This window comes from Rhinolophus hipposideros (assembly GCF_964194185.1).
Source record: "Rhinolophus hipposideros genome assembly, chromosome: 15".
NCBI lineage: Eukaryota > Metazoa > Chordata > Mammalia > Chiroptera > Rhinolophidae > Rhinolophus > Rhinolophus hipposideros.
This window is the reverse complement of record NC_138061.1, coordinates 28175611-28203251: the sequence shown is the minus strand read 5'-3', so window position 1 is coordinate 28203251 and position 27641 is coordinate 28175611. Positions and strand designations below refer to the sequence as shown.

General features: G+C 34.0%; 1 protein-coding gene across 1 annotated transcript in view; it reads left to right on the top strand.

The window, feature by feature from the left end:
- Positions 1 to 27641, top strand: part of TBC1D12 (TBC1 domain family member 12) — an 87123-nt gene that overhangs the window by 47506 nt on the left and 11976 nt on the right. Inside the window, exons 4-9 of the mRNA XM_081074699.1 lie at positions 9696 to 9778; positions 11215 to 11332; positions 12765 to 12871; positions 17345 to 17425; positions 20010 to 20098; positions 20987 to 21058. Coding sequence (XP_080930825.1) covers positions 9696 to 9778; positions 11215 to 11332; positions 12765 to 12871; positions 17345 to 17425; positions 20010 to 20098; positions 20987 to 21058 — 550 coding nt within the window. The remainder of the gene's footprint in view (positions 1 to 9695; positions 9779 to 11214; positions 11333 to 12764; positions 12872 to 17344; positions 17426 to 20009; positions 20099 to 20986; positions 21059 to 27641) is intronic.

Below are 27641 nucleotides of genomic sequence, written 5' to 3'. Positions count from 1 at the left end.
CTTATATATGGAGTAAGAAGGTAGCCCAGTTTCAGTTTTATGCATGAATCTATCCAGTTTTCTCAGCACCATTTATTGAATAGACTGTCTTTATGCCAATGTATATTCCTGCTTCTTTTTTCATAGATTAAATGACCATATAGGCATGGATTTATTTCTGGGCTCTCTGTCCTGTTTCATTGATCTATGTATTTGTTTTTATGCCAATACCATGCTGTTTTGATTATTATGGCCTTGTAGTACAGTTTGACATCAGGTAGCATGATACCTCCAACTTTGTCCTTCTTTTTCAAGATTTCTGTGGCTGTTGGGAGTCTTTTGTGGTTTCATGTAAATTTTAAGATTAGTTGTTCTAGTTCTGTGAAAAATGCCATTGGTATTTTCATAGGGATTGCATTGAATCTATAGATTGCTTTGGGTAGTATGGACATTTTAATGATGTTATTTCTTCCTATCCATCAGCATGGTATATGCTTCCATTTATTTGTATCTTCTTCAGTTTCTTTCTTCAGTGTCTTATAGTTTTCCAAATATAGGTCTTTTACTTCCTTGGTTAAATTTATTCCTAGGTATTTAGTTTTTTGATGCAGTTATAAATGAGATTGTTTTCTTAATTTCTTTTCCCGATAGTTTGTACTGGTGTATAAAAATGTAACTGATTACTGAATATTAATTTTGCTGAATTCATATGTTCTAATAGTTTTTTTGTGGAATCTTTAGGGTTCTCTCTATACAGAATCATGTCATCTGCAAATAATGACAGTTTTACTTTTTCCTTTCCAGTTTGGATGTCTTTCATTTCATTCTCTTGTATAATTGCTGTGGCGAGGACTTCCAATACTATGTTGAATAAAAGTGGTGAAAGTGAACATCCTTGTCTTGTTCCTTACCTTAAGGAGAACACTTAGCTTTTCCTTGTTGAATATGATGATAGTTGTGTGTTTGTCGTATATGGGCTTTATTATGTGGAGGTATTTTCCCTCTATTCCCACTTTGCTGAGAGTTTTTAATCATAAGTGGATCCTGGATTTTGTCAAACGCTTTTTCTGCATCTATTGATATAATCATATGATTTTTATCTTTCATTTTGTTTATGACATGATATACTTATCATGTCATAAAATCTTGGCTTTTTATATTTGTTCCTATTTCAACCCTCTTCTGCCTTACTGTAACAGGATAGGGCAATTATTTTACCTTTCTTGACATTTCATATGTGTTTAAGATGTATTTGTCTTTGCCTTTTGGACACTTTTTGAAATTGGAACTTAAAATGTTAACTACTGTCAACCAGTTGGTTCACTATTATTAAGAATATATTTCTAATATCAAGCAAACCATCTTAAACTCTTTCCTTCTCATTTCTGCCCTTCCTTCCCTCTCACCCTTCCTCAAAGTTGGTTTTCTTCAGGGGGCTTGGGGGTGGAAGATGAAGGTAAGGGGGATCAAATATATGGTGATGGAAGGAGAACTGATTCTGGGTGGTGAACACACAATGGGATTTATAGATGATGTAATACAGAATTGTACACCTGAAATCTATGTAATTTTACTAACAAATGTCATCCCAATAAATTAAAAAAATAAATAAAATAAATAAAATTAAAATTTAAAAAGTTGGTTTTCTTCAACATGTTGTCTTTGATTATTAAACAAACATGTTGTCTTTGTATTATCAAACAAAACATACCTTCCCTAAAGCAAGACCACTTGATTCTTAACTTCTTTTCCCTTTCTTGGGCTCTCTGGATTTATTTCTTTTCTTCTTCTAGACTTCTCTTTCCTTCCAGAGTAAGAGTTCCTAACCTTTTTTCCATTTTTCTAGTCTGAAGCTTTTTTCTACCCATTATCCTGAGGAGCATAATAAAAGGGTCTGGAGGCTGAATATTTTTTAGATATTGTAAGAGAACAAGGGCTGGATATGAGTATATTATTTTATAATTCTTGTTAACATTTCTTTATGCTGCAGAATTGTGATCCTGATACTCCTTTTTTAGGATTAAATGGATGTGTTCATACTCATTTTTCCACTGGTTAAAAAAAAAAACTTTAGAAATTTTCGCTATGAGAACATGTCAAAGTTTTATTTCAGTCTTGTTGCCAGGGAGAAAGAACCAGGCTGAAGCCAATGCAAAGAGCAGTTAGGTAAGCAAGAAAAGAATACCTGGTTAAAGATCTTCAGACTCTTGACTGACAGCTGAGTAGGTAGATGACTACGTTCCCAAAGTGCTTTTTTAAACTTGTTAAAATTCATCCAAAATGGATTACCAGGAATGTTAATTTTTCCCCAGAAGGAGTTTATAAAAATATTATGCAAAAGTTCTGTTCTAGAGAGTGTTTGGGACACATTTTTCTTTATACCATCCTCTATTTTATAGTCAAATGTATCTAAGTCCTGTCTTCATGCCTTTGCTAATGTTATTGCCCTCACTTGGAATGCAATTATTTTACTATTTCTACTGCTCACCTACCTAATCCTTTAAGGATTAGGCTTTATCTTTTCTATCAAGTAGTTGTCTTCAACCTTCAGTGATATCTGCTTCTCTTAAATTTTTCTTGTAACTTATACAAGCAGTTCCATGAAATTGGAACTTGAAAAAATATACCAGACACAATAACATTATAATATTTCAGTGTACCAAAATGTTTAAACAACTTATAAAATAACTTTTTTCCACTGTACTATTGACTATCTGAAATTAAGAGTGGAATTATAATAAATATTGTGAGTTTTATGCTGTTTCTGGGCAACTTTGCTCGAATGTAATATAGAGATTCAGTGTGATAGCTACTGTTCCAGTCAGCTTTGAAATGCTATAATTTAATTAATAAATTGTTCACTTAAAATTTGAACGGGTCATTTTTTGGGGGATATGATTATATAATTTACACTTATGTAACTAGAAAACAAACTAACAAACAAAGGCTTTCCAGGGTGTCAGAACATGGAATACCTAATCATTACTCAATTCTCCCTCTACTTCAGCAATTAAAATATAGATATAGAGAACAGATTAAGAATGAAAACTTTAGTTTTGTTGAGTATAAAACCAGATGGCAATACATGGATGCAACCTGAGTATTACAATGGCACTTCTACTTTATCTCCCCCAAAATACTCTTGGTAGCAGATTTGGGCCAGCTAATATCCATTCCTTCACAGGCCGAGAAGCTGGAGCAGAGACTTGTATTATCTAGGTTTCTTCTATTTCTGGATGCTGCCAGGTTCTAGTAACAACACTATTTCAACTATGAAGTGGCATCGGTGAAGAGGTGGAGAAAGAGGCAGAAATTTTTACTCGGTAGGAAACTGATGTTGGAAACGTCCTCTTCCATAGATCAAAGTGGTAATAAAAGGAGTGGAGGAGTTTCCCATTGCAAAGGGAGTTTGTGAATTGGTGCTACATTTCCTTTTTTAGCCTCTAATTTGCAGAAGCATCCAAAATCATTGACTACATGGTTTTTATAGTCAAAACTTCTTTACATATGATGCAGTTATAGCATATGTCAATAGCAGCAAATGGACTTCAGCATGATTCACTATCTTAGTCATTACTGGTTTCTTGCCTTGACCACATAACTAATTGACACTGCCATAATACATAGGGATAAACTGTGTCTTTTTCTTACAGTAATTCATTGCTGAGTGAGGTGTTCAGTGTTTACTGATCAATAATATTCACTCAGCTTTTGATTTTCAAGACTGAAGAATTCTATTTTATTTTTTTATTTACTTCTCCGGGCAGATGACTGAAAAATTAGTGCTTTTTCTAAAAAGGAAAAAAAAAACCCACAAAAACAAATCTGTATATATATTTGTTTTTATCCTTTACTCACTGTATAGCTTATAGTTGCTTAGGAATTATGGTACTGAAGCTCTGCTCTTCCTCAGACTGTCAAAGATTGATATATTTACCATAAGGATCATTCTGCTTTGAACCATAAATGTTGAATACCTACTGTGTAACAAGGTTTTTGGATTTATGATTTGAAGAAGTAGACACTAGACTTAGAATAATTATTCATGTACTGTTTTGTTTTAGAGTATGTATATACTCTGTTTCTGAAAAAAAGACCTAGCTGGACCACCTCGGTCTTATTTTCGGAGAAACACAGAAAGTACTCATTAAAAAAAAATGAAATCTCAATTAAAAAACACCTGACGTCGGACTCTCTGAAAAGTTCTGTTTCCTCAACAGTGTTTAATTCCTTTAGCAAATCATTCCATGCTAGTATATAATGATATACGCTAACCTCTTCTTGAAATCTTTCAGGACTAGGTCAGCATAGTTTGGATATCTGTCTGGAATATCAAGGTGTGAATTGTCACTGAAACACTGACATGTCTATAAAGGGATTGTACTCTGTTATTAACTAGGCCTTTGTAACCATGGTTTTGAGACAGTTCTTTGTTTACTTAAAATCTGTGATCTTTGTGTTTATTCAAAGTTTAGTTCCAATCCCTTATGTATATAACCTAGATGGCAGAAACTGCTCCCTCTTTCTCTAGACTCTAGACCTATACTCTCCATTATGGTAGCAACTAATAGCCACATGTGGCTGTCTAAATTTAAGTTGAATTAATTAAAGTTAAATGAAATTAAAAATTCAATCCCTCAGGTACACTAGCCACATTTCAAGTGCTGAGTAGCTACATGTAGCTAGTGACTACTTTAGTGGACAGCACAAAAGAACATTTCCATCATTGCAGGAAGTTTTAACACTGGTCTAGATTATGTGGTAGGGACTGAGGTTGTGCAGAGAAGAGATCTGTGTAGATCTATAAACTCCACCTTCTTAATAAGTAGAACACCAGATCCCCAGAATGCCTGTAATTAAGTCTAGGCAAGTCTTTTGGTGGGACTCGTGGGAACAAAAAAAGAAAGACTGTGAGTACGAAAAGCATTAAGCTTTACACCAGGAGAAGCAGGCAGCATTCTGGCGGAAGGGAATGATCAGGCCCCATTTGGTGGAAGATAATACCTGGTTAGAAATCTTAAGAGTAGATTTGTAGTTTAAAAACTGGAAATGAAATTTGAGTTAAGCTGTTTCTCTGCTGGTAAAACAAAAACTTCTAAAGGTAAATGAAATATATCTATTACTAAAACAATTTTCTGTATATTAAAGGTTCAGAGTCCAATCAGGAAAACAGATACCAATGTAGTAATTTCAAGCAAAGGGGCTTTAATAGAGAAATTCACTTCAAGGTTGTTGTTAGAAGGGCTAGAAAAGCAGAAGAAAAATTCAAAAGATTAATAGCGCCAGAAAAGCACTTACTACTCTGGTCTGGAGACACAAAGAGAAAATAGTATTACCTAGGGTCCAGGATCACTGCTTACTTGAAAACTGTATTTATGTTCAGCTTTTTATTTTTAACTGTGGTCTCATTTTCTTAGCAGTAAGTAAAGTTTTTCTTTTCTTTATGTAATAATAGCATTATTATTATATCTGAAATTCAGGAAAAGTTAAATCCATTCTTCTGTGGAACCAGACTGTATCTATAGAGGCAGGCAGGGTATTTTGTAAAAGGAAATCAGAGTTAAGGGTAGGATTGGAGTTAATGGTTTTGTCCTAAGACCTAGGTAGGAAATGGCTTTGGACAACATCAATTTGAAAATTTAAGGGTAGGCAATACTAGGGATCATAAGGTTAATTAGAGTGGGTGTGAGGGCTGAATTCAGTGGATTGTGAGGACGGTTGGGTCAGGTAGGTGAGATTTGTGATGGTCCCTGATGTTTAGAGCGTCATCATTATTTACCTGATATGTCACTAAGCAGTTTCATTCAACTACAGATAAGAGACTCCAAAGAATAGCTTAAACACACAAGGATTTATTTCCTCATATATGTGTAGCCCATAGTGGGCAGTTCAGGGCTAGTATGGTGCCTCCATGAGTCAAAGACCCAGGTTTATAGCCTTCTGCTCCACCATGTTCAGCAAGTGACTTTATTCTCATACTGACCTCATGCAGTTAGAATAAGTCTGATAGAATAAAAGGCCTCTTGCAGCTGAGTCAGCTCCCCTTTTTGGAAGTCTTCCAAGAAGTTCTACAATCGCTTTTCCTTAAATCTTACTAGAAACAACTCTGTTTAAACCTACATGCTAAGGAGGTAGAAAAATTAGTCTTTTATCATAGGGTGGCAAATCAAGGTTCTATTTTTTTAATTTTTGGCCACCTTTTGGGTAAAATATTTTGTTGACATTTAATTTCATCTATTATTGGTGAATTATGTATTTTTTTTAGTAATTCCTTCACAGTTTACAATATATTGAGTTTTCATAGATTACCTTCAGGTAATATTATGCCATTTTACATTTTAAAGAGCATTACAGTAATATGTATCTACGTGTTTACAAAGTTCATGTGTTATGATTCACCAGGGAAGTGGAAACCACATGTATGTCCTATATATAAAGAGACTTATTATGAGAAAGTGGCTCACATGATTATCAAAACTGAGAAATCAAAGATCCTCAGTCAGCAAGCTGGAGACTCCAGAGTGCTGATGTTATAGATCCAGTCCTAGTTCCAAGGCCTGAAAAACAGGAGAGCTGATGGTGTAATTTACAGCCCAAGTCCAAAGACAGGAGAAGACTGATGTCCCAGCTGGAAGACAGGCAGAGAGAGAGAGAGAATATGAATTCCGCCTTACTGAGCCTTTTTGTTCTATTTAATTAGACCTTCAACAGATTGGATGAGGCCCGCTCACATTGGGGAGGGCTGTCTGCTTTACTCAGTCTACTGATTCAAATGTTAACCTCATCCAGAAACAGTCTCACTGACACACCCAGAATAATGTTTATCCAGATATCTGGGCACCTCGTGGCCCGGTCAAGTTGACACACAAAATTAACCATCATACACCACCATACATTTTTGTTATTTTTTCTTTAAACCTTCTTTTCTGAGAGCTTGTGTAACTAAATTTCCATCTGATGTCATTTCACTCTACGGTATGTTCCTTTTTTTGTTGTGCTGGTCTGTTGTCCGTGAATTCTTTTATTTTGCTTTTGAAGATTTTTCTTTGTGTCCGATTTTCATGATTTGGTTGCAATACACTTCGGTATGGTTTTCCTCATAGTCCTTCTATTGGGGGTTCATTGAGCTTGATGTGTCTGTGCATTTATAGTTTTCTATCAACTTGGGGAAAATTTTAACCTTCAGCTGTTTTTATTTTATTTTACCCCTCCCTCTTTCTTCTGAGATTTCAGTGAACTATATATTGCTTGATATTGTTCATGACCCAGAGCTCATATAGGCTTTTTTCTGTTTTTGTTTCATTTTGTGTAGTTTTCTATTATATCTTAAAGTTCACCTTTTTTTCCTGCAGTTTGTAATCTGCTGTCAGTCCCATATTTTGTGTTTTTCATTTTAGAAATTGTATTTTTCATCTGTAGAAGTTTGATTTGGGTTTTGAGTTTCTCTCTTTATGCTCCTGCCTTCAAGAGTATATTTATAATAGCAGGTTTATCATCCTGATTTATAATCCTATTATCTGACGTTTGTGCACTATTTCTGTTGATTGATTTTTTTTTCCATTATGATTTGTATTTTCCTGCTGATTTGCATCCCTGGTAATTTTTATTGGATACCAGATATTATGATTTTACATAGTTGGGTGCTATACTTTTTCTGTGTTTCTTTAGATATTTTTTGGCTTTAATCTGATATGCAGTTATTTGGAATTGGTTTGTTCCTTTTGATCTATCTAATCATTGTTAGAGTGGTTGCAGGACAGCCTTTAGTTTACAGCTAATTTATTCTTACTACTGACACCCAAAGGATTCCACCTGATTCCCTCTCTGTTTGGAGTTCTTTCTACTCTGACTGGTCCAGTGAGATCTTTGAGCATGTTCTACCTATTTCTTTCTGATATTTCTTTCCCTAGCACCAGAGTTTAATCACACGCACGCATAGATCAGTACCCAGCCAAAGACTTGAGACAACTCCTCTGTAGCTTCCTTCTCTCTGGTACTTTAATCTGCAAAGTCTAGCTGTCTCAGATTCTCCTACTCCGAACTGTTTCCTTAACTCAGCAAGATTGGTAGACTATGTTTAGGTACTCCTAGCACTGAGACCTGAAAGCTCCAGGCTATAAACTCAGGCACTTGTAGGATTACCTTGTTTGTTTCCTTTTTCATAATGATCACTGTCCTGTGCTGCTCATTGTCTGGTGTCTGAACACTGTGGTTTAATATATTTTGTTCATTTTTCTAATTAATTAAGGTGAGAGGGTAAACCAGGTTCCTCTTATTCCATTATTATGTGAAACAGAAGTCTTAACCATTATTCCTCCCTCCTATAACCTACCTGAGGAATCTAACTTGAGAAGAGGAAAAGGTACAACATATGATTTGAAAGTTTGTCACATAAGCTTTCCTCACCCTAGTCTATTGAAAATAATTTGAAAAATTGACTCCAGAAACCAGACATTATTATGATGATACATTTGGATATGTGGTAATACTTAAATATATTTCTTTCTGCATAGTCATATATGTAAATCACTGACTCACTCAGTGAAGCCATTGATTTTATAAACAAAAATATAGTATATGCAAGTGATGAACTGATTATCAAATTTTTATTCAGAATGTTACCTTAAACTCTAAAAGTGCAAAGCTGTTTGTTATAAAAGTATACCTGCACTTACCAAGAATTTTACTCTTAGATATTTAGAGAAAGAGAAATGAAAGCAGATGCCTACACAAGACTTAAATTGAATATTTATAGTAGCTTTTTATTCACAGTGACCCCCGACTGGAAACAGTTTAAAGTTCATCCATGTGCAAAAATGGAACACTACTCACCAATTAAAAGGAATATATTAGTAATACGCAGAACAGCATGGGTTAATTTTAAAAATATGCTGATGAGCAAAAGAAGCAAGACACAAAACTATCCATATGAAACCCTTTAAAAGGCAACTGACTAATGTGTAGTGATAGAAATCAGAGATGTGATTGCCTAAGGTAGGAGGTAGGTAAGTATTGAGTGTAAAGGGTCACAAGGAAACTGTGGAATGATGGAATGTTCTATATCATGATTGGTACGTTATTTGCACAGATATTGTCAAAACTTGTCAAACAGTACGCAATAAACTGTACTCTTAAAGTATGCTTTTCATTTTATACGTAAATTATACCTCCAAAAAGTTGACTTAAAAAAACTGTAGTAAATGGGTTTAACAAATAACCTAGAAATATTGGCTGAAATCTGATATTTTGAAATAATATATAAACATACATATACCAGGGGTGCCAAAAAAAATTGTATACACATTTTAAGAAATGTTATCTATGCTAAAGCAGTAGTTCCCCATAATCAGAAGTTTCTGGATGCTGATGGTAATCACTTTGAACAGCTCTTGTAATTGCAGAAGTCAAACGTGACTTGTATTCATCTTTTGTTATTGGTATATATTTAGTATTACAATTAATAGTTTTTTCCTTTCTTAAAATGTCTATACCTTTTTTGCCACCCTCTGATATATGTGAAACACAAATTATATATGTGTAAAACACAAATCTTAGCAACCTGGATTCTGATTCTTTTCTAAAATACAGACTTCTTTTCAATCTTTTACTTTCTTACTGTATGAAATGAGACAGATAGAAATTCTGGCTATAAAAAGGAAGAAGTTAATACTTTCAAAAGTTAATCTTTTAAAAAATTGACTTAAAATTTATTCCAGAAATCTTCCTGCCAAATCTGTGGAAGAAGCTTTACGTCACCGACAAGAATATGATGAGATGGTAGCTGAGGCTAAAAAACGAGGTATAAATTTAACTCCAATTCATAAATTTACTGATTTCAGAAGGAAGGTGATTTCAACACTGTTAGCTCAAGATGTATTTTTAGAAAATATTACACAGCTATATATATACTTTTAATTTATGCCTTTTTAACAACTGATATCTTCTCCTTGACTTAAGTGATTAGAATATTATAATAGTATCCAGTTGTGTTTTGTGGCACTATTTTGGAAATGAAGTTAATTCTTTAATGTTATAGTAAACCTGGAAGGCCAGTTATATCTTTCTCAGAGGCCTAATTATTTAAACATAGGTTGAGTATATTTTACTGTACAGAATTTGAAATATTTCTAACATACCCAGCAAATTTTAATTGACTCTCAACACTGACTTTACTATTTAATTAATATTTAAGATAGTTATTGATAAGTAGATAAAAACACCATGCTATGATAGGAACCACATTGAATTGGGAAATCAGAAGGTCATAGCTTTAATCCTGTTTGATACTACCTGGGTGTGACACTCTAAGTAGATCTAATGTTGGTTTCCTCATCTGTAAAGTGTTGGGGGAGCAGGTCAACTATATCCGGGCTTTCAAGTCCCTCTGTCAATACTTTTTTTTTAAAAGCAGTGGAACCCTCTCCATCGAAATCTTGCATAGAATCTGAATACATGAAACCAATTTTAAAAAGTGGAACTGCCTACTTAGACTCCTGCTTGCCCCTTACGACAGTTTCAGAGGCACATGTGAAACACAAATTCAGAGCACTTTGGCTAGCTGATCTCTGAAGTTCCCACTGGTTCTAAAATTACATATAACTATATATAATTATATGTGTATATATATATATCTTCTCTATTTTTGAGGTATCTCTTCTTCCGAAATTGTGACTTCTGATTTTTAGAGGGATGTTGTGTGGATGTGTGTGTGTTAGGGGGATTTTCAAATTTCAATCCAATTTGTTAGAGTGAAGCATCATACTAAAAAGGGTTTACTATAATAGCACCATTGGCAAAATCATTTTTTAATGTTGTTTTTATGTGAGGAAGTTCATAAACCCATCATATTAAAAGAAGGGTATTGGTTAGTTGCTCACAGTTGTTTATTTTTTACACAGTTAATGCATGGCAAATTTCAGTTCATTGATTAAGTATAAATAGAATATGTAATATAGTAATCTATTTAGAAGATTTTTTTCTTGCCTTTATTCCATTTTGTAGAATAGGAGATGTTATTTTAAAATTATATTAATCAAGTTTGTTTTCTTTCTCTTTTTTCCCTCCTGCCCTCTCCCCTCTTCTACCTTTCCTCTCCTCTCTCTCTCTCTTTTTTCCTTCCTTCCTGTTATCAGAATATTTTTTTGAGAAAACCTCTTTAGTAGACTTAGGTAGCAAGAGAAGGGAGTTTTGATTTAGCTCTTTTGTATTGAAATAATTTTTACTTATTTAAAACAGAAATTAAAGAAGCACATAAAAGGAAAAAAATAATGAAAGAACGATTTAAACAGGAAGAAAATATAGCAAATGCAATGGTAATTTGGATCAATGAAATACTGCCCAATTGGGAAGTAATGTAAGTAAGCATACTTTTCCTGAATTCCAGTCTGTCTCCAAAGATCTCATGTTACCAATTCTCTACTTTTATTACCGTATTTTTCTCTGTATAATACGTACTTTTTTGCCCAAATTTGTGAGGGAAAAATAAGGATGCACATTATACATGGGTAGTACTAAACAATTAAAACAGAAGATTTTTTCCCCTGGAAGTTTGGGCCAAAAACATGGGTGCACATAATATGCAGGAGCGCATTATACACGGCAAAATATGATACTTCTACCATGTAGCTTATTCTTCGGCTAAATTATATTGTTAACCAATGTCTGAAAAATGTCATGCTTATTTCTGTGCCTTTGCTTTTATAAATCCCTCAGTCTCTATTACCTACTTCCCTTACTGACCGTCCTCTATGCCTGTCAGAATCTTATCTTTCCTTTCAGACCTATCTGAAATGCTAATCAACTCATGAAACTTTTAATTTTTCCTCAGTTACCATATTTAAAAATTCTAACATACTATCTGTAGCAAGATGCACTGTTGATGTAATAGCAGGTTTTTGCAAAGAAAATGTTAAGTATGTACATTCATTGTAAGATGCATTTATTAAATGTTAAATATGAAAGTGGTTTTTAATATGCTCCTTTCCTAATCAGGAGAATATGGTGTATATATATGATGTTTCTTTTCTGTAATGTCCCATTGTACTTTGAGACTTTTTGCTTTACTTTGCCTTTTATTTTTTGATAATATTTTTCTACACGCATTATCTTCCATCTAGACTGGAGGGTAGGAGATGTCTTCTATGCCTAGTATAGGATATGCATTGGGAATTTGTTGAATATTGAACAGTGTGACAGATACTACAGTAGGTTCTTTACCTAAGTAATTGCATTTAATTCTGACAACCTTTACACCCACTTATCTTACAGGGAATCTCAAGGCCAGAAAGGTTAAGTGATTTGCCCAAGGTTATACAATTAATGAATGGTTAAAGCAGATTTGAACTTAAGTCTTTCTGACTCTAAAGCAGACTACACTGCCTCTCAAAGACTAAGGCCTTACCCGTAGTAAATATTTTGTGATTTTCTTTTTGGTACTGAATTGACAACAAAATTGTATTGACAACTGTTTATCCTGTTTTTGCATAATTGTTCACATATTTCTGATTCTCTCATTTTATCAGTGTAAATGGCAGATGTAAAAGGCAGTTTCCTTTAAATTACTGTTGTCTCACTTTAGGGTACTATATTTTTTTAGGTTTTTTGTGGGGTGTTTTTTTTTGGCCTACAAGCGTGAACCCAATGGAAAGAATGCATCACATATTTAACTCCCTATGTTCTTAAAAATCGTTCAGTCACTTGGCCATAGACTAGGTAAACCATCATGCAACTAGTATTTTTGGTATAAAAAGTAACTTTCTCCTTCTTTTCTCCCCCTTTAATTCTAGGCATAGTACAAGAAGAGTTCGAGAATTGTGGTGGCAGGGATTGCCCCCTAGTGTTCGTGGGAAAGTTTGGAGTCTAGCTGTAGGAAATGAACTAAATATCACTCCTGGTTTGTATTCTATATTCAGTTACTCCCACACATACAAATAGCCATCTTCAGAATTACAAAGCAGATTAGTAGATTGGCCATTTAAAAAGGCATTTCCATATATAATGTCATTTTAAGAGCATGCTTCATTCCCCATCCCCTTCTAAAACCTGGTCTGATTTAATAAGTAAGTTACTATATTTCATATTCTCAAAATAAGATCTGTGAGTTTTCCTTTAGTTTACAACTGTCACAATATGCTTGATATCCAAATATCTTAACTGTAGATAACTACAAAAACTTCTGGGATTCTAGGTAGCAGTGGATAAATAAGTATATATAGGGAAAAATAATACAGTATAATTATGGAAAGGGTCCCCCTTTATTTAAAAAAACCCACATAAATATTGGGGGGAAGTCTAGAAATTTCTTTTCCAACGTTATTACCCAAACCAGTCTTTTGCATTATTATTATTTTTTTTGAAATTTTAAACTTAAAAAGAAAAACACAGAAAAGTAAAAAGACTCAAGGAATTGTTTTATTTTCTTAAGTTTCTTAAAACCTTGACGGATTGGAGTAAAATGTAGAGTAGTTTTAATGAAGTGAAAAAAAAAATTAGGATAGTATCAAATAGGGGGAAATGTAAAATAGTTAAATGAAGGTGCTAAGTAGGTCTGAGTGATAGTGATACTGCCAAAGGATGGTGGCACCACAGAAAGACATAGGGACTCTAGTGTAATAATATAAATAATACACTGTTACTTAGAATACTTATTTACATATTTATTGTAAAAGAGTCAAGCAATAAAATACAACCTGTATATTTCTTCCATCTTCTCTACCTAAATTCTGGCTTTTGATCCTACTATAAGTACAAGTAAGCAATTTGGTATATATTCTTCCAGAAATTTTTTCTGTGTACATAAAAAAGTGTATTTCTATGTGTGATGATTTTTTAAGGCTTCTTTTTTTCTTCCTTTTTCCCCACAAAAGAGGAGTTTATACCATGAGATTATTCTATGGCTTGCTGTTTTTCACGCTGTAATCTGTCCTGAACATAGTTTCATGTCATTACATACAAGTGTACATTACATGTACTATAGCTGCACTACATTCCACAGTTTGGCTGTACTATAATTTATTTAACCATTTTCCTAGTGATAGTCAAATCAATGACATATAAGTTAAAAGAATTTCAAGTACTGTATTTTACCTTACAAATGAAAAGTGATAAAAAAGAATGAGAATTACCCACATAAAATGTGACTGAAAATAATTTAGGACAATTTACCAAAAGCCTCAAAAAATATAACTTTTGACCTACTTATTCCAGTTGTAAGAATCTACTCTAAGGAAATAATCAGGATTGGGTGCGAATTTTTCAATAAGGATGTTCATTGCAGCAATCTGCTTTGATTGCTGCTTTGATTACCGGGGGTGCCAAAAAAAATGCATACGCGTTTTAAGAGATGTTATCTTAAAATGCGTATGCATTTTTTGGGCACTTTCCACCCTCTGTATATCTGGACAGATTACAACAATAATCGAAATGTTTACGTTTAAGTTCTAAAAGTGATGCCAACTTTGAATAGTGTGATTATGTATGATTTTTAAAATTGATTTTCACAAATGTCCGGTAATGAACATGTTATTTTAACCAGACTTTTTTTTTAAATTTTAAATATAGAATTTAGAGGAAGAATTTAGAGTTTTTAATTTAGCTAGAAACAGTTAGATTCTACATGACTTAACTATTCTCTCCTGAGGTTTATTTTGCCTTTTGTGCTTAGAGCAGATTAAAAGGAAATGTTTTTTACATTATAGTTAGAGCTTTCAGTTAGATAATTAAAACCCTGGATATTAAGGTGTAATTGTTTTTAAAGTATTAGGAATCTGTTTTGCATACAGATGAGGCAATAAAGTATTGGTGACTATTTGAAGTTTTGTTTCGTTTGCAGTCTTGTTTTGTTGAAAACTTTGACTTTAGATTGTTAGGTATCCTTATAACTTAGTCATTAAAATATTGACTAGTTAGTATTAACCTTTTGTGATACTATACTCAAAAAGTTATTTTTTTGAGCTTGAAATTTATAAAGTTTGTGACATAACTGTATCATTTATTTTCAAAGTAATTTAGGTTTTCTCTACTAAACAATTATGTATTCAGGAATGTATTCCCTTCTTTTTCATTAGTGGTGGGAAGGAAGCCAAATTTCGATTGAATTAAATCTACTTTTGATAATCTTGTTTATTTTCAATGGCTCTAGTAGTTTGACTTTTTATCTGTTGTATTTGTTTTAATCATGACATTTATAATTATTAGAGAATAGTAATTAAGAATAAGGTCCTAAAGTCAGTCAAATATGGTTCAAATCTTGGTTCTACCATATATTAGGTTTGTGACCTTGGGCAAATTACTTAACATCTAGAAGTCTTAGTTTTCTTCATCTGTAAAATGGGGGTAAGATTATTAGTTATCTCATAGGATTTTTCTAAAAGTTTTTTGTGATAATAAACAAAATTATAGTGAAACTGAAATTTGCTGAGAATGTGTACAGTTTGCTGAGAATGTGCATCATTGTCAGAAAATCAGAAAGTGAAATATATACTGATCTCAAGGTATTTTCTGTTCAAGTCCAAGATGTATCTTTAAGTCTCCTTTAAGCTCTACATTCATAGGTTCAAAATAAAATAAGTATGACATGCGGAGTCAAGCAAAGCGTTGAACTGAGATGCATGTCTTATTGTAGATAAGCTCTGTAAATCTTCCCTGGACAGATGTCCTTTGATGTTTTGAAATGCATTACCACATTTTTACTATTGAATCAATTTTGTGACTTCCAAAGTTGATGGATTTGTTTGGTGAGCCTTTCTTTTTCCAAGACAGTTTTAAAATTTGGGTAGAATAGTGAAGCTGGACCTGGCTTGGAAGCAGTTTGAAATAAGAAAGTATCAGCTTCAATTTGGTACCAGATTACTGCAAAAAAAATTGTATACCTACATTTAAAAATTATATCCACCTCTTATACCAAATCGTTGATGGAGTGTGGCACAAATAATAGAAATTTTGAGTTTGATTTTTTAAAAAATTTCTTCTTTCCAAATCATTAATAGTAATGAAAAGTGAACAGAAGAAAGAAGAGATCAGAATAATAAGAATCTGTTTGAAATACATCGATTTCATCACTTATTTTATAATGATCTAATTCTTGGCAATGTAAGAATACTTATTATGGTACAGTCATACATTAGAATACTGTGCAGTTGTTAAAACTAAAGCAGATTTATTCTACTAATCTGTAACAACTTCCAACATAATAAAGCAAGATGCAGATGAGTGCTGTAATTAATATTTTGCTTAAAATATTTGCTTAAACAAATATCTTCATTTAAAAAATGACTGTATATACATGTGCATGCATATTTCATCTTTAGGGCTCTGGTATGCATAGTTGGCATCTGAGGGAAGGAGATTTATTTTTCACTCTATGCTGTTTTGTACTGTTTCAATTTTTTTTAAATCATGTTTCATGTATTACCTTTAAAAAGAAATAAAATTTTTATAAAGATTAACTAAAGCCAAAAATGTTCTTGATATTTTGGACAATATATAAATGTTGATATTTGGGCAAGACATATTTTTTGCTGTTCCTCTGTCATTGAAATTTTTGTATAATTTAAATTACCTGTAATGGTTAGTAGAAATAGAAAGTAAAGACAATTAAAATTTGAGAATTAAGAAAAAAATTTCAATTTTTCTGTTCTTGAAGTTTTAATGAGATCCTGCATGTGGAAGTATAGAGTGGTAGTCTCAAAAAGTCTCAAAAAGCACTTAGAGTAAAAAGATAGGAGAAGAGATCTTATGCATGTAGACTCTGACCAAGTATGTGTGAAGTTTAGGTAGCTTTGGATAGCTTAGGTAGCTTTAGATAGCAATATAGTAATGAAGAAACCAGTTTCAAGAGAGAAGGAAAGCAAGAACCAGCATTTATTGAGGGTCTGTAAGGTGTTAGGAACTCTACAAATGATCTTCTTTAATGATCAGTAACCCCATGAGTAGGTATTATTCTCCTCCAGTTTACAGATGAAGAAAGCCAAGTTCCAGAGTTATCAGGTGACTTTCATGAAGTCCCACAGGTAGTAAGTGGCAGAGCTGGAATTTGAATCTAGGTCTGACTGACTCTAAAAATCATGTTTCTGCTATTCTACAACTATACTCCTTTAGCAGAAGCATCTCTTCCTGCCTCATACATACATTCTATATTGTAGCTATTTGGATGACCGCTCTGCAGTATTTTTATTTGCTGTATTTATAGTTGTGTAATGTATAGTTTTGGTAGAATCAATTGCTTCAATTTGCCACATTTTTCATGCCTGCTACATAAGGGATCTACAATAGGATTTTTATTTTTTATTTTTAAGAGTAAAAATAAAAATATGTGAATATATTTCTTTCCTATTATTTATGGCTTTTTGTTGATGTTTTCTCCCAGAACTTTATGAAATCTTCCTATCAAGAGCAAAAGAACGGTGGAAAAGCTTCAGTGAAACAAGTTCAGAGAACGATACAGAAGGTGTGATTATTTTTTTTAATACAAATTTCTAGATGAAAATCCAGTCACTGAAAACAATAGTGTGACATTTACTGTGTGTCAGGAACTATAGTAATTGCTTTACATACATTATCTCCTTTAATGTTAATAACCTTTTAGGTAGGTAGTATTATCCTGAATGATACAAGTGGAAACTGAAGCTGAAAGTAGTTAACTTGTAAGCAGTGAAACTATGATGTAATAAACACAGGTCCTAGGGCTACAGAGCCCAGGATTTAATCACAACAGTAAGATTAATGGGTGGAGTATTTTTTGGCCAAGTCTTTCTTAACTTAAGCATGGATGATTTTCATACCTCACTTGTGACTTCTTGTCTCCTCTCTCACTGACTTGCACTCACTCCCTAGTATGTTATTTATAATTGTTGTCATGCTTTAATCTTTGTTCATTTAATTCATTTATAGACCCCCATCTTTCCCTCCACTCTGATCATGTTTTTTCCTAATCATTTTGGAGAAAACAGGAACAGTTTTGTTTTTTGTTTTTTTCTATTATCAGCGTTTATGTAAATTAGGTAATTTTTTTCAGTCATCTCTTGTCCTTGAATAATGACATAGAAAGCTATTTGTCTGCTAGTCACTTTTCTTTGTACATTTGTTCTACTTCATAGAAAATAAACTCTTCCCTTGCTTGTAAGTGAAACTCTAAAAATGAACATGGCTTGGGATGGAGAAATGGTGCACATCTCATAGTGATTTTCTATGAGTATAAACAACTCTTAAATTCCTTGATACTCTTTTTTTCTGTTTTAGTAAAGTGAACAGTAGGTTGGGGAAAATTGACTAAACTGGTTTAAAGAGAAGACTTAATTTCGATAAGGGCTCATGTAACCATCATCCTGAGACCTTTTACCTACGTCAGGTATTTGTGAGAAACTGAAGGTGTAAGGAAGATGAAGATGTAACTGTTTCGTCATTCCTTTTAAACTCATTTTTATGAAGTATTGAAAGTATAAGAATTAAAATTAAAAGGATTTGCTTCTGAGGTATTTTGTCATGATTAAGCGTTATAAGTTATACTTTAGTAGAAATTAATTGAATATAAATGAAGAATTGTTCCAATCAGTAGCAATGTTCTATTTAAATTACTGATTTCTTATTTCCTGAGTGTTTATAATTTGCAGTTGTCATTTAACTTTTTTGATTATTATCTTTCCAAATATTACGTCTACCGCATCTCTCCTCTTTTTCTGGGGCTCCAGTTACGTGTATGTTAGCTCATTTAACAGTGTCACAGAAGTCTTTTATACTTAAAAATTTTTTTTTTCTGTGCCTCAGTTTAGATGATTTTTACAGACCTGTAATCCAGTTCACTAATCTTTTTTTCTATATGCAGTCTATTTAGTCTGTCCAATGAGTCTTTAATTTCAGATATTATACTTTGTAATTCTAGAATGTCCACCTCGTTATTTTTGTAGATTCTGTTTCTTTGTGGAAATTCTTCATCTTGCCATCTCGTACATTTCCTCCCATCTTTCCCTCTATATATAACAATTAATGCTCTTGTTTGTTAATTTCAGTACTGGATTATCTGCAGGTCTCCTTCTATTGGCTGTTTTTCCCCTTGATTAGAAGTTACATTTTCATGCTTCTTTGCATTATCTTAAAATTTTTAATTGTATGCCAGTCATATATAAAAAGAATGTATAAGCTGAATCTGATGTTTCCGCTGCAAAGGAAGCATGTTCTTTTGTTAAGCAGTTGGGTCATCGCCTCAGTTCAGTCAGTAACCGAGCTAGGTTGGAGCACGGTTGCAGCTTTAGATAGACTTAGTTCATCTCGAGTTTCCAATTTCTTGATGGGAATAACTGTCCAATTTTGATTACAGCCTCTTTCCTCTATGAGACTTTCTCCCAAGGGCCATGTGATTTTGGGTGATTTCAATTTGTCTTTTCAATCTGTTTTTTTTGCAGTATAGTAGCACTCAGTAAAAGTCCCATAGGGGAAAATGAGCTACACCTCCAGGCTTTGTCTATCACATCAGTCTTATCTGGCTATGAAAAGTTCTTTTGGTTTCTCTTTCCCCAAGCAGAGTACTGTTGTCTATGACATGCTCAATCCTGAGTCCAGGCCCAGACTTGGCAGGTGCCCCAGGAAGAAAAATGGCCACTGGTATCACTCAGCTAGGAAGGGCTCTTCCTTCCTGAGATTTAAATCTCAACCTCTCTGTGTACACAGCTCTCTTGTACCTTTTTAAAGAAACATGTAATATTTGAAATGTGTTTGTTTTTTCCTAGTTATTCTGGGAGCGATAGTGTACCTACTTTCAAAAAAAAATTCCTACGTTCTACCCTCTATCTTCTATAAAAATTGGAAGTGGAAATCCTTCACTATACATCCTTCTGATAAATATAGATATTTTCTTCATCTAAGATGCTCTAATAGAGTTCAAGCAAAAGCTATGTGGCATTTCTTTAAACTTCTTGATTGTTCAGCTTTTAACTTTCCTTAAGTAACGTATATGCTGTATGATTATTCTGTGTTTACAAGCTTGAACTGGGTGTAGCCAAGTAATCACTTTCATTTTATCTACCTGGCAAATACAGGTATATCTGTTGCTGATCGGGAGGCCAGTCTGGAATTAATTAAGTTGGATATATCCCGTACATTTCCATCTCTCTACATCTTTCAGAAGGTGGGAGTTTCTAACTAGTTTTTAACTACTTTTTTTTTAATCCAAGGGAACAGATTCTCTAAATTCATAACTGTTGTTTTTTAAAAAGGCAAAACTATAGAAATTGGTGAACTTAATATAAAAAGTGTGAAACTAGTAGAAAAAGTATTTTATTCTACTGACTGAATGCATTACAGTTAGCATAGCACATAGTGCCTTTTATGTAGTAGGTGCTAGATGAATTTTCGTTAAGGTGAATTTGTTTTTTTATTCTGTAAGATATTTGAATTTTAACATTTTTGCCTAGTAAATTGTTAAAATACAAAGAAATTTGTCCCAAAACTTAAACTTTTTTCAGAATTACTATTGAAATAGGAAAAGGTGTTTTTTTGTGCAGAGGCTGTTATGAAGTTGATTATACTTTATGAGAAATGATTACATTTTACAGGTACTTTATATTTGACTCAAATCTTTACACATCGAATTCCTCTCTTTAGATTGATGAGATAAAAATTTTTACCGTTAAGATTAAAATTATTAATCTTAATTTAGTGTAGCTTGATGGTATCTTTTTTTTGCTGAAATTGTATTATATAAAATTAAACAGTGTTTTCGTCGTAATCTTATTGTCCCAAAATCTAGAAGTCTTTGAAATTGTACATACACTATATAGATTATATCCCTCAAGTGAGTTTGTCTGACTTTTTTTATTGTTCAGGGTTCGGGGTTTTTTAAATTAATTGTTTAGAAAACATTTTAGTAGTGCATTTAGAATATTTCTGACAATGATTAAATATACTAACTAAATCTAGTCACTTAGGAAATGCTAGAGTTTATTAACATGTTGTTTGAGAATTAACTTAGAGTCAAATATTTGTGTAGTTTGACATTTTGTTTTTCTCTCCTAAGGGTGGCCCATATCATGATGTCTTACACAGTATCTTAGGGGCATATACATGTTACAGACCTGATGTTGGTTATGTAAGTATTTGTTTCAATCTGTTTTTTTGAATACAAACATTTTTTTTTAAAGATTTTATTGGGGAAGGGGAACAGGATTTTATTGGGGAACAGTGTGTACTTCCAGAACTTTTTTCCAAGTCAAGTTGTTGTCCTTTCAATCTTAGTTGTGGAGGGCACAGCTCAGTTCCAGGTCCAGTTGCCATTGCTAGTTGCAGGGGGCGCTGCCCACCATCCCTTGCGCGACTCGAGGAATCGAACTGACAGCCTTGTGGTTGAGAGCCCACTGGCCCATGTGGGAATTGAACTGGCAGCCTTCGGAGTTAGGAGTATGGAGCTCTAACCGCCTGAACCACCAGGCCGGCCCTGAATATAAACATTTAATCTTAAATCGAAGTGTATTATTTTGTGTTAGCTCCCAAATGTGTGGGCCTCTGTGTCTTTTTTTCCTTGGACCTATCAACTTACCTAGCCAGAGTGTCATCTTTCCATCTCCTACCAGAGGCTTATGAGATTGGCTGCCAGCTTTTGGGGAGAGCAACTTGGGATTTCTAAACGTTTATTGCCACTGCTGTAGGTGTGGTGCCTCATCCCCTTCTCCCTAACCTGCCTTTTCCTGACTGTACATCCAGAGGTAAACTTCTTATGTACTGCTAGTTTGAGGGAAGGATAGGCACTTGTCTCTTGGATAGGTCAGGGGATTTGCACCTGTTACAGATTCTCAGCCGATCCTAATTTTAGCCCTACCTTCAATTTCAGAGGTATCTGATGACTTCAGTTCCTGAGCCTTCCAGATTTTGTGACTAAATTGGCTTGTTGCTTATTGGCTTTTTCCTCTGCAGATACTTTAGTTTTAACATTCTCCATTTAGTTAAATTAAAATTTCTAAAATGTTATTATCTAGTATTTATGTATTTTTAATTTTCTTTGTCCTCCTACGTTAATATTTTTTCTTTACTGTCAGTTTAGTTGGATTTGGGAGGCAACAAAGAAAAATATGAGTGTTCAATTTGCCATGTTTAACCAGAAGTCTTAAAACCATCTTCTCACGTATGTCTTAAGAATTTTTGAGACTGCACCATAGGGTGGCTACCTCGTACAACTTACTCTATTTTGTTGCATGTTTATTTGTATATTTGTTCATTTATTCATCAGCTAAACAAATTTTTATTGCTGTATGCCAGGCATTGTTCTAAGTACTTGAGATACCTCACTGAATAAAATACACTTATGGTTTAGGAGGAGGAGACAGACAATAAACAACAAACAAATAAATAAATCATGTTATATTAAAAGGTGAAAAGTGCTATGGAACATGCATAGCAGAGTAATAGGGGAAAGTGCCAGATTTGGGGATGGGGCAGGTTGTAGTATTAAAGAATATTGTCAGATAGTTTTTATGGAGAAAGTGAAATTTGAGTGAAGCGTCTACACTCTCTTGTTTATGTATTCTGTAATAGAATTGTAAAAACATTTTGTAACCCCTTCACATTTCAAGTTGACATTAAAATTTTTTCATCATGGGTTTATTTGTAAAGGGTTTAATTTTTACCATTTATGAAATATTGACATTTTAAAATAAAACTTTCTCTTTTAAAAAATGTAACCAGTGGAATTTAAACACTAATGATTTGATATATCATTATCCATTTACAGAAAAATATGAACAAGCTCTTCATTAATATTTTACAGAATACACATTTATTAATTCTTTGAATTTATGTGAAATGACCACCGTATAACCAGTTAGGTTTAACTGGTAATGTTAAGCCTCATTGGCAAGCCAGTCAGCCAAATCAGACTTATTTTATAAGATGAGATAAGAATAATATAAACTATATTGGAATACATATTTCATTATGTAATTTGACAAAATTGTTTGTAGCTGCATTAATGAATAACACATGAATAACAAAACTATAAATAAATGCACAAGTTTTATCTGTGGAATTTATTTAGTACATCTTGAAAAAATATGGTAATAGTTCACATTCCAGTTATAATTAAAAGGACCAAGGTCACCAATCTATATTGCTATTTTCTTTATTTGTTCTCCTGGGACTTTCCCTCAAGGGCTATGCATTCTTTGAGAAAAGGTGTGATATGGAAGAGGTTAGGTCACTAAATAAAAATTGTTATTACTCATCTCTATTCAAATATATAATGGAATTCATATTTTTATTCATTTATATGACAGGGAAGCCAGAGACTTTCCCCAAAGAATATTTGGAATTACCCTTTTGTTTCACATTTCATGCCTCAGAGAAGTTCACCGTAGTATATTTTGTAATGGGTGAGGACTGGCTTTTCTCATCCATTGCACTGTGAATGCAGTGACATTCTCAGGCAGATCATGTTTAGAAAAGAAAACATGTAAATTGAGGATCTGTAAATGGATTCCCTTAAAATAATCAATGACAATGTATGGTGTACTCTTTGGAAAATCTTTATGTACCTCCAGGATACACTTATCCCAGTTTGAAGCCTCTGTTTAGCTTGTGGAATTGTATTCGTTTTTCACCATAAGGAAATGGTTGTAGATTACTTCTGAGTAGAGTAAAACACTTAAGTATTGAGTGTCTGTTTAGGTTCTATGATACAAGCTTTCTCCTTTGAAGCAAGGAGGTAAGGTGGCTATTATTTTGCCTAGATTATATCTACTGGCACATACAGGGAACTGGACCTGAACTATGGTGGGGCCCTAAGGTGGGTGCCTCATAAAAGTGGAAGTGAGAAGACAGACAAAATTTCCCAGTATCTCAGAGGGAGTCAGGAACTATAGATCAGGGCTCAGGCATTACAATAAGAAATTTGTAAGCTTTATAACTTTTCCACATTTTTTTTTTCAGTATAGCTCTCTTATTTCTCTGTAGTGATTATCAGTAAAATCCCTAAAATAAGATCTGTGTGTGTCTGCAAGGATAATAAAGAATTAGGGAACCTGAGTAAATGACCTCCTCCCCAAGTCCTAGCCAGGCATAGGGGAAGGGAGGAAGAAAAAGTGACAGAAAGTATGTGGCTTATACAGGTGCTTCAACAGGTAAAATTTTATTTCTTAAGCTGGGTGGTCTATGTGAGTGTGATCAGTCAATACAGTGAATGTTTAAATAAAAAAAAATTAATTACAGTAAAAGATACATTATCATTAATTCCCCTCAAAATACTCCCCCTCGCTTCAATCACACTTATCCCATCATTCTTGCCACTTTCTGAAGCAGTTCTGGAAGTCCTCTTTCATGAGTGTCTTTAGTTGCTCTGTCTTGGCTGACTCGATGTCCTGAATGAATCATTTTGACTTTGGGGAAGAGCCAGAAGTCACATGGTGCCAGATCCAGTGAATAAGGTGGATAAGGACACACCATAATGTATTTATTTGACAAAGGTTACTGTATACCAGAAATGATGTGTGACACGGAGCATTGTCATCATGGAGGATGATTTATGGCAACACTTTAAAACACACCTTCTCTCGGCCATTGCTCACACCCAACTGACTGCACCGAACAAGTTCAGACTTGTCACACACTGTTACTAAGGTTCGATTCCATGCTTCCGCTATTGAAGATCTCCGCCTTTCCGTTGGATGGCTCTCATCGTATTTTTTGGTCACAGTGGAAAAGCTCTGTGTCACACATCGCTTTTGGTATGGCATTTTCTGTCAAATAAAAACATTACAATGTGTCTTCATCCATCTTATTCACTGTCTCTGGCACCATGAGACTTCTGGCTCTTCCCCAAAGTCAAAATGACCATGAAAGGTAAATGTTTTGAATCGATTCAGGACATCGAGACAGCGCAACTAAACACAGTCATGAAAAAGGACTTCCAGAACTGCTTCAGAAAGTGGTAAGAATGATGGGATAAGTGTGTTTGAAGCGAGGGGGAGTATTTTGAGGGGGATTAATGACAATGTGTCTTTTACTGTAATAAATTTTTTTAAAATTTAAACATTCACCGTATTTTATGATCACACCTCGTATATAGGGTTTTTTTTCTTTGTGTGTTTTTGTTTGTTTCTTAAGATTTTATTTTGAAGATCTTCAAACTAACAGAAAGGTTGCAGTAGCTCCCCTCCATACCCTCTTCTGGGATCCAGGTAGAGTTACATGTGGCATTTAGTTGTCATATGTCCTTAGCCTCCTTTAATTTAGTTTTTTCTATGGTCATGACAGTGATACTTTTGAAGAGTCATGCCTGATGTTTTCACAATGACCCTTTTTAATAAATTTTAGTAGTATTTTTTTGATCATTTCCTCATGATTAGATTTACGTTATACTTTTTTTCTAGAAATACTACATAAGTGATGTGCCAGTGAATCACACTACAAGTTGATAAATACTGTAGAATATTCATAGAAAGTGTAGAGGTAACTTCATTTTTCTTTTCTTTTCATGTACACAAAAGAGTTTTATATGGTAAATCTAAATGAGCTTTAATAGCTCTATGAATATGTATAAAGTACAGATTCTAAGCATTGTAATTTTTTAATTGGCAGCAATTCTTTTTTTAATTATATATAAAATAATATTCGCAATAAACATCATCTTAGATTCAGTCAAATATATTTTTAAATTTATTTTTCAAAGATTTTTTATTAAAATATAGCTAATATACAATATTCTATTAGTTTCAGGTGTACACATAGTTATTCAACATTTATATACCTAAAACAGTGATCATCATGGTACGTCTAGCAACCATCGGACACCATACCACACTATCACAATATTATTGACTATATTCCTATGCTGTATATTACATTCCTAAGATTTATTTGTGTTATACCTGGAAATTTAAACCTATTATTCCCCTTCACCTTCCCCCCAACCTGGTTTTAATTTTTCAATTACAGTTGCCATTGAGTATTATATTAATTTACAGCATAGTGGTTAGACACTTACGTAATTTAAGAAGTGATCCCCCTTCTTAAATCCACCTGGGATTTAAGACAAGTCTAGTTGTATCCACCTGGGACTATGCATAGTTATTACCATATTACTGACTATATTCCCCCTGCTTTACTTTACATCCCTATGATTATTTTGTACGTACCAATGTGTACTTCTTAATCCCTTCAACTTTTTCACCCTGCCCCTAAACCCCTCCCATCTATTACCTCAATAAATCTAGTTAGTACCCATCTGACACCATACATAGTTATTTCCATATTATCGACTGTATTTCTTATGCTGTATCCTACATCCCCATGACTACTTTGTAACAACCAACTTGTACTTCTTAATTCCTTACTCTTTTTCACTCACCCCCCAAGCCCTCTCCCATCTGGCAACTATCAAAATATTCTCTGTATGTATGAGTTTGTTTCTTTATTTTGTTGTTTAGATTCCTCATATAAGTGAAATCACATTGCATCTGCCTTTCTCTGTCTGACATACTCCACTCAGCACAGTACCCTCCAGGTTCATTCATGCCACCCCAGATGGGAAGAACCCGTTCCCTTCCATGGCTGAACAATATTCCATTGTTTATCCGTACGGCCACCTCTTTATCAGTTGATCCATCAGTGGACACCCAGGCTGCCTCCACATTCTGGCTATTGTAAACAATGCTGCCATCAACATACGGATACACACCTTGAAATAGCATTTTGGGTTTCTTCGGATAAATGCCTAGTTGTGGGATTACTGGGTCTTTGTTTCTTGTTATAGCCTTTGTTTTAAAGTCTGTTTTGTCTGGTATAAGTATTGCTACCCCAGTTTTTCGTGTTTTTTTTTTCTTCCATTTCCATTTTCATGAAGTAATCTTTTTCCATCCCTTTACTTTCAGTCTGTGTATGTGTCTTTTGATCTGAAGTGAGTCTCTTATAGGCAGCATACGAAAGGATCTTGTTTTCTTATCCATTCAGCCACCCATCTTTTGATAGGGGCATTTAATCTGTTTTCATTTAAAGTAATTGTTGATAGATATGTAGTTATTCATTTTATTATTCATATATTTGATCTTTTCTTTTTCTTTTTTTTTTTTTAAGATTTTATTGGGGAAGGGGAACAGGACTTTATTGGGGAACAGTGTGTACTTCCAGGACTTTTTTCCAAGTCAAGTTATTGTCCTTTCAATCTTAGTTGTGGAAGGTGCCATTCAGCTTTAGGTTGTTGTCCTTTCAGTCTTAGTTGTGGAGGGCGCAGCTCAGCTCCAGGTCCAGTTGCCGTTGGTAGTTGCAGGGGGCGCAGCCCACCATCCCTTGTGGGAGTCAAACCGGCAACCTTGTGGTTGAGAGGACGCTCCAACCAACTGAGCCATCTGGGAGCTCAGCGGCAGCTCAGCTCAAGGTGCCGTGTTCAATCTTAGTTGCAGGGGGCGGAGCCCACCATCCCTTGTGGGACTCGAGGAATCGAACTGGCAACCTTGTGGTTGAGAGCCTACTGGCCCATGTGGGAATCGAACCAGCAGCCTTCAGAGTTAGGAGCATGGAGCTCTAACCGCCTGAACCACCAGGCCGGCCCATATTTTTCTTCTTAAATAAGTCCCCTTGATGTTTCTTGTAATACTACTGGTTTGGTGGTGATGAGCTCCTTTAGATTTTTCTTGTCTGGGAATTGTTTATCTCTCCTTCAATTTTAAATGATAGTTTTCCTGGGTAGA